General features: G+C 35.8%; 2 protein-coding genes and 1 non-coding gene across 3 annotated transcripts; 2 read left to right on the top strand and 1 right to left on the bottom strand.

Annotated features, from left to right (window-relative positions):
• Window positions 1224-2625, bottom strand: LOC107627760. Its single transcript, XM_016330584.2, has 2 exons — window positions 1533-2625; window positions 1224-1449 (listed from the first exon to the last, which is right to left on the bottom strand). Exons 1-2 carry the CDS (start codon window positions 1980-1982, stop codon window positions 1345-1347), a joined length of 555 nt encoding a protein of 184 aa, XP_016186070.1. The 5' UTR covers window positions 1983-2625; the 3' UTR covers window positions 1224-1344.
• On the top strand, window positions 5023-5102 carry TRNAL-UAG. Its single transcript has one exon. It is a non-coding gene; the product is annotated as a tRNA-Leu (tRNA).
• On the top strand, window positions 5664-6938 carry LOC107625871 (ubiquitin-60S ribosomal protein L40). Its single transcript, XM_016328605.2, has 4 exons — window positions 5664-5852; window positions 5922-6111; window positions 6455-6521; window positions 6658-6938. Exons 1-4 carry the CDS (start codon window positions 5750-5752, stop codon window positions 6682-6684), a joined length of 387 nt encoding a protein of 128 aa, XP_016184091.1. The 5' UTR covers window positions 5664-5749; the 3' UTR covers window positions 6685-6938.

The raw sequence follows: 7671 nt of genomic DNA, 5'->3' as shown, positions 1-7671 counted from the left end.
CAAACTTACTAACAAATTGCATTCTTTATTTTTATTTTATGTTACAAATTCAAATCACACTTAACTTTAATATTTTTTCTAAGGATTTTTATAGCGTACAGATGCTCTTTATACAGATTTTCTGTGGTTGAATACCAGAATGACACACGGTACCATGCTGGTACTCAGGAAGCAGCTTGCAAGGCTCACTGAACATATAGCAGAGTTTGGTTGACATTAGCAGAAATAGAAACAGAAGAAGCCACATTAGTTTCCATAAAACGGTGTAACGGTTACTAATGTTGGACTCTGTTACATATACTGATCCGTTCATATGGTTTGGGTTCACAGCCCATTTGATTGATTCAGGAAAGAGGATTTTGGTGGGCCTATCAATGGAGCTTTGTAAACATGGACTATTTTGGACTCTTTTTGTTTTTATTATCTTTAAAAACCTGCATGTTTACTATGTTTTTAAAAACTCATGTATACCAAAATTTAAATTCTTTTAACATGAAACTCTAATTTTTAATATATTCATTTAAAATAAATTAGTAAAAAAAATATACCGAACATATTAATATTGATACATATATTTACATTGTATTTTCTGATTTTAATATCATGAGAAAAGAAATGAATTCTAATGTAATTTAATTTTTGTTACATATTTTGTAACTATATTTAGATAGGAGTTGTTATAGGAATTAAAGCATGTTTCATACTATAACAGATGTAATAACTAAAAATAAAACAAGTATAGAATAGACAGAATATTACGCTTCTTAGGCTTTAATTGTAAGGTGCAATGATATTTAAAATTTGACGTGCCAATTACTCAATTAACAGATAAAAATCAAACTTTATTATAATTTTAAGATGGTATGGATTCAATTCATTATTAGGTGAAACAGTGAGAATTTTGTGTCCAAGGAAACAAGGCAAAACATCTTGATCATAACTAAATTTATTGTTTTTAGTTGTCCAACATTCCAACCTATAGACACTAGTAGCATACTTGAGAGATTAGGGCATGGTGAAAATTCACATACAACATTAGAAAATTATTTAGTCAAACCATCTATTGACTTTTTACTATCAACTTCATATGAACAATATCACAAGTAATGCCTCTGAATCCATAAAATAAACATTATCACAAGTAACATAGATATACGGCTCACATATTATATATGTATAAAGGACAAGGCATATATACGGCTCACAAGCAATGTTTTCTAACATATTGAAAACAAATCTTGATTTATGAACACTAAATATACATATTATATATGATGCAACTTCATATATGTTCTTTACTGTACAAGAAACTACATCTTCATTTGCGAAACTACATCTTCACCCTCAAGGGACATAGAGATCAGGATCTTCATTAACCAAAGGGGCATTATCAATCTCTTTCTTTGCATACACAAGGGCCTCATGAGGTGGCAACAACTGTATGTGTCTCTGAGAAATATATATGCATCAACTTATTGGTGAATTTATAAAAAAAAAAAAAGTGGTAGGTTCAAGGTCTCACCAATTTCTACCTGCTTATAAGAAGGAACACCAAGGGGTGAAAATCTTGTATTTTTTGTTGCGTCAGCAAGCTTGTCCTCCCTTTTACTCCTAGAGATTGAACTATTCAGGCAGGTTTTTGCTCTCTCAGACTCAAATGCGACTGATTGGACTACTTCATTTGATGAATTAAGTAAAATAACAGAGTAAGGAAGGCTGAAGCGAACCTGCTGAAGTATTGCCTCTTTGGTGGTGCTGCTATTCAAGGATGGGTGTGATGAATCATTTTCATAAGGAGACTGATCATTTAGTAAATATCTATGTACAAGCATCTGAAACAAAATACTAGATACAGTCAAAACAGCCGCCAGAAGAAACAATCTTCGCCAGTCGATTTTGTGGCCAAAGAAACGCCATGATAACTCCCTCATCAGGATAAAAGCAGATTGTCGGAGGGCCCTTTTCATCTCATTATACAACATATCAGAATTGAACCATTCAAATATCCAAATAAATGCTACAGATCATAAAAGTTAAGCATGCCATTTCGTACATCTCTGCAGTCCTAAATGGCACAAGGACAATTCAGATACCTCAGTTCGTCTGTGGGTGCATGACTGCACCAACATAAAGACACTCTGGAGCTCGACTTAGTCAAAATCCTACACTTATTTCAAGCAAAGTCTTCAAATTTCCCAACATCAAAACTGCACTATTTCGAGCGGAAAAAATAAAAAGAGAGACTGCAATATGAAAAGGAATAATATCCAACTTATTAAGTGCAATTCAGTCCATAGATAATAATCTGCACATAGATTCAAACAATAACCATGTAACCATAAAAAACTACAACAGGGTGAAAATTCAAGCACTATGTACTAGCAAGATTACATTATGTAACACTAACAAGTTTCACCATTGCTTGTTATATTGTTGACAAGTTCATCTCTAACACCATATCACTATATACTAACTATGCTGTCATACATTAACTTGGCTACTTATATGATATATCAAATGCAATCATGATCCAATCATGATCCAATTCCAAAACAGGGATTATGATATATAATTATAATATAATTGATACCATTAAGTGTGTGTTTGGATTACAGTTTGCAAACGGGAGTTTGCATAAAATTGATTTTGCAAACTTGATTTTGGTCAAAAGTAGGTTTGTGTTAAAGTGATTTATGTTTGGTAATTTTTGTATCAAAATGGATTATAGTAAAATAAATCTCATATAAATAGAAATAACAAGAATTTTATAAATAATACAATAACATATACAAAGGATAAAGTTGGTAAAAAGTAAATAAAATGTTAGTATTTATGGCTAAAAGCCCGTTAAGAAAACGCAGAAGCTAGAAATAGTTGCTTCTTGTAAACGCTAGTTTTGGCAGCAGAATCACTTCTGCGTTCATGAGAAAAAAATTTGCCAAACCAAAAGTTGAAACTTTCAAGAAATTTAAACGTGCTTCTTCCCTTCCAACGGGTTTCCAAACACACCCTAAATCTACTACACGTGAAGGAAAGGGAAAAGAAAAATTCGGTAAAAATTGAAACAAGTTCCTCTAAGCTTAAGAAATATTTCTCAGAAGCTGATTCATGAACTTATATATTTTCCCTAAGTCATGCACACTGCAAAAAGCATAATCATCTGAATCTGAATACAGAACCATGTAGCGCAAAAGAAAAATAAACCTAAATCAAACTAAATTAAAGAAAAATTATATTTAATATTATTAATTAACCATGATTATGAGGAATTGAAGCTTAATGAGGGTACCTAGTTGAAACGGTGGATCTGAATTTGAGGCAAGAAACGAAGAGAGGTAAGGTGCCAAAAATAATAAATACTAATAAATAAATTAAAGAGAAAACCAAAAACAATTTGTTATTCCAATTTCAAAATATTAGAACATAGCATATTCCATTAACAAACCTGAAGGCTATATCCGAAAGAAGTAGCAGGACGGAATTCCAGTTGCCCTCCCTACATAAACCAATGAAAAAAATCAGCAAAAAGCTACCATGTTAAAGTTAGTTTAGTCATTAACTTCCAAGCAATTTCATTGAAAATTAAAAATGAAACAGAAAGTACTCTACCAACCCATGAATGCTTTGCTGAATTCCAAAAAACCCATCATGGCTAGGAGCCATAGAATTCAAGGGACCCTACAAGGATATAGATGTCAAAGCTAATCAATCGCTGGGCGGAGCAGCTCTTACCTTCGACTCACAAGCAAGGCGGACGACGAGCACGATGAGGGATGGCGGGCAAGGCGCTACTGAACACGGTAACCACAATGACGGGTCAAGGCACCACGACTACGCGACTACGACAAAGAATGGCGATTGGCGAACGGGGAGATGACCTTGACCACGACGAACAGACACAGATCTCGAGCGCCACTGACAGCCACAGTGACAAGACCAGAGGCGGCGGTCGCATTGGAGGAAGCTCGGGTTTGCTTTCACGAGAGGAGAAGAGTGACTTGAAGACCCAACCTGCATCTGTTTCATCCGTTTTTTTTTTGAGCGACCAATGGCCCAACTTGCGAAGCTGGCATCTACGGAACCCCAGCACAATGAGATCCCGTTCCAATGCACGCTACCAACTCGGCTCGGCCGATCATTCCATGAGCGCCCGCAACTTGCTGACAACCTGCTCCATTTTGCAAAAGAAAGACAACACGCGTCAACAGGAGATGCATGGAAAAAAAATATCTGTAAATCTGCATGAACTTACATCTGTACAGTAGTGCGATCCTTTTTCTAATACCTCTTATTATACTCTTCACTTCTTATGGATAATTATTCATTCTATAATTACTTTTTGTAAAAATTTTGAAAAGCAAGTCTATAGGTTTTAAAATATAATTAAAAGTTGTACAAAAAAAATATCAAAGCATTTTTTTATTGTTACAACTTTGGATTAAATTAATTGAAAGGCATTTCAATATTTTTTTCATTTTCTATTAGGCATATTTGTTTGTTCACCCCAATAATTTATGTACAGTTTGCTAGAGATCAGAGATGCCTTCTCTTTATCAAACACACAAGTTTTCAAAATAATTAAATAAGGTAAAAATAAAAAATACTTTTATATGCTAATATTTTGTCACGTATTGTTGTTAGAAACTACTCATCCCAAAAGCTTAAGCTGATGGGAGAAGGTAACATTAATGGTTATATCTCTAACACTTCCTCTCAAACAAGAGCCTCTTTTGGGTTTGTTTGATTTTGCATAGGCCTTCTTTTTACTTTTATTTGCCTTATGCTATTTTTCACTTTTGGGGTTTACTAAGGATCGAACTTTTGACCTTTCGGACATAGAGCTCTGATACCATGTTAGAAACCACTCATCCCAAAAGCTTAAACTGATGGGAGAAGGTAACATTAATGGTTATATCTCTAACAATTGTAATCATATTATTCCGATAGGGGTATAAATGCGGACTTAAAATTTGAATACAAAAACTAATTTAATATTTTACGTTTCATCTATTATTATCCAACGACAGTTTGGCCGAGTGGTCTAAGGCGCCAGATTTAGGCTCTGGTCCGAAAGGGCGTGGGTTCAAATCCCACAGCTGTCATTATATTCACCATTTTCTTTTTTTATTTCGGCCCAAAACTCATAGCCATCCCCGAAATGACAATCGCATGAATTGGTCGCGGATCAACGATCATCAAGGTCAAGCTTGACAGGGTGAAGAAGGAAACATTCTCAGATAACCAGAGGTCACATATTCACAAGCAGGAAGTCAATTGGAACAGAGAACAACCATTTGAAGCTAGGCAGATGGCGGGGTGGACGGCGACGCGAACGGCGGTGTGGAAGTGGTCACGGAGGCTGCAATGGAACCAGAGAAGCGAAGCATAGGAAAGACCGACAATTGCGGAACCATCGGCGGTCGCGACGGCCATGCGAGCACGAGCATTAACCGGCCAAGCGGGTGAAGCGGGAGACGGTGGCATGTTCGCGGCGGATGAAGGTCTGCTTGGGAGTTGGGAGTTGGGAGCTGTTAGAGCGGCGCACACACGCAGCGGCCTTGAGAGGGAGGATGAACTAAGAAGTTTGAAATCCGGGTCGGGTTCCGGGTTGGAGCCCGTGTTTCCTTGGTTATGGGCCTGGATCTGTTAAAAAAAAAAAAAGAATGGCAAGAGTATGAAACCCTAGAAACAGAAGTATAAAAGAAGTGTGGTCTTTGTTGTTTGCACGGCGCAGAGCATCACCCTAAGGATGCAGATATTCGTGAAAACCCTAACCGGCAAGACCATCACCCTCGAGGTTGAGAGCAGCGACACAATCGACAATGTGAAAGCCAAGATTCAAGACAAGGAAGGTACACACGCACAAACTCACACTCCATTCTCTTCCATCCAAAGTCATATCCTTAACCTTTAAAATCCAGGGATTCCACCGGATCAGCAGCGGTTGATCTTCGCCGGGAAGCAGCTGGAAGATGGACGCACCTTGGCTGACTACAACATCCAGAAGGAGTCAACGCTTCATCTTGTCCTCAGGCTTCGCGGTGGCATCATTGAGCCTTCTCTCATGGCATTGGCCCGCAAGTACAATCAAGACAAGATGATTTGCCGCAAGTAATTATTCTTTTCATTCCCATTTTGTTTTCAATTTTACTCTTCCTTGGGACAATAACTTAGCCCCTTTAGATTTTTTCTATTGCTCTAGGGGTTATACTTGTTCCCTACATTTATGTCCATCTCTTACTTTGTCAGCTGGCCTTAGTTTATTACCAGTTGATTTTCAAGGTTGGTACATTATTTTTCTACCCTGTGCATGCATGCTATTATCTCAGATCCTTTATTCTGTTTGTTGAGTGGGGTTTCATACTTTAGGTTTGTGACAATTGGAGAACAATTTGTTATTTTACATTTGCCCAAGGTGTTTGTTTCAAGTGTCTAAATTATTTTACTATTTTAGGTGCTATGCTCGCCTTCACCCAAGGGCGGTTAACTGCCGCAAGAAGAAGTGTGGTCACAGTAACCAGGTTAGTGTATGATTCTGTTGTTTTTGGTTTCCATGCTGAAAATTTACATGAAATCTCTCCCCTTTTTTTATAATTTTTCTGTTTGCTTAATTGTTGAAAGTCTGAGCTGAACTGAAATTTTATTAAACTCTTGCAGTTGAGGCCAAAGAAGAAGATCAAGTAAATTCTAGATTATGCTGTTATTCTCTTCTTGATGTTGGAATCGGATCAGTTTTTGATATTATGTTTTCTGTTATAGCTAATGTCGAATTGTTTTGGAGTTTATTTTGGCTATTTTGGCAACTAAGAATTATATTGTTATGATGACATTATGGTATCATTTAAGTTCCTGATTGTGTTTTGTAATGCACTTAGTCACTTGAACGTTCAGCGGTACAGGGCAATATAATAACACCAAGGGACCTGTTTATCGTGCAATGTTTTTACCGTAGACTTGTTTTATTGGAGACCTTGGGGAAGATGAAATCCATTCTTCCGTTAACGGTTAACCCACTGAAGGAGAAAGAAAATTATCATACTGTTCGTTGTAGCTGGCTTCACATTATTAGGCAAAGCTTGTGTAATTGTGTTGGGGTCGGTCATTTGAAAGATCTCGTTGAAATGGAATGTAGGAAAAAGGAAAATAGTTCCCAAACAAATTCAATATACGTTCTAACTCCAACAATATTTTTGGTATTTTTTTTTGGTTCTATTTTGCTGCGTTATAATATTATTAGGCACAGCTTGTGTAATTGACTAATTGTGTTGGGGTAGGTCATTTGAAAGATCTCTTTGAAATGGAATGAAGGAAAAAGGAAAATAGTTCCCACACAAATTTAATATACATTCTAACTAAAACAATATTTTTGGTATTATTATGTTTTTTTTGGTTCTATTTCGCTGCGTTATAATATTATTTTAAGGTGCATCACTGTTGTGTAGGCAAGAATGTAATATTAAAAACAATTCTTTTTGTATTCTTAGCTTATTACAATTATTTATCAACAACTATAAATTGAAATAAACAATTAATATTAAATAAATATTACAAATAGGACGACTAATTCCATTTTGGAATTGAGGCGAACTGGAATTAATGAAATTTAAAGGATATATACACCATATAGATTTTATCGGTTCATTTTTTTAATGTTTTTTTACTTAAATTTTC

This window comes from Arachis ipaensis, chromosome B02 (assembly GCF_000816755.2).
Source record: "Arachis ipaensis cultivar K30076 chromosome B02, Araip1.1, whole genome shotgun sequence".
NCBI lineage: Eukaryota > Viridiplantae > Streptophyta > Magnoliopsida > Fabales > Fabaceae > Arachis > Arachis ipaensis.
The sequence above is the reverse complement of the archived record's forward strand: the minus strand, read 5'-3'. Positions and strand labels throughout refer to the sequence as shown.

Excerpts from the sequence above, each read along its gene's own strand:
- LOC107627760 (XM_016330584.2), bottom strand. The coding sequence starts at position 1,982 with ATGTTGTATAATGAGATGAAAAGGGCCCTCCGACAATCTGCTTTTATC. Across the intron at positions 1,450-1,532 it reads GTGTTCCTTCTTATAAGCAG|AGACACATACAGTTGTTGCC; the intron begins GTAGAAATTGGT and ends TATATTTCTCAG.
- LOC107625871 (XM_016328605.2), top strand. The coding sequence starts at position 5,750 with ATGCAGATATTCGTGAAAACCCTAACCGGCAAGACCATCACCCTCGAG. Across the intron at positions 5,853-5,921 it reads CAAGATTCAAGACAAGGAAG|GGATTCCACCGGATCAGCAG; the intron begins GTACACACGCAC and ends TTTAAAATCCAG. Across the intron at positions 6,112-6,454 it reads GACAAGATGATTTGCCGCAA|GTGCTATGCTCGCCTTCACC; the intron begins GTAATTATTCTT and ends TTACTATTTTAG.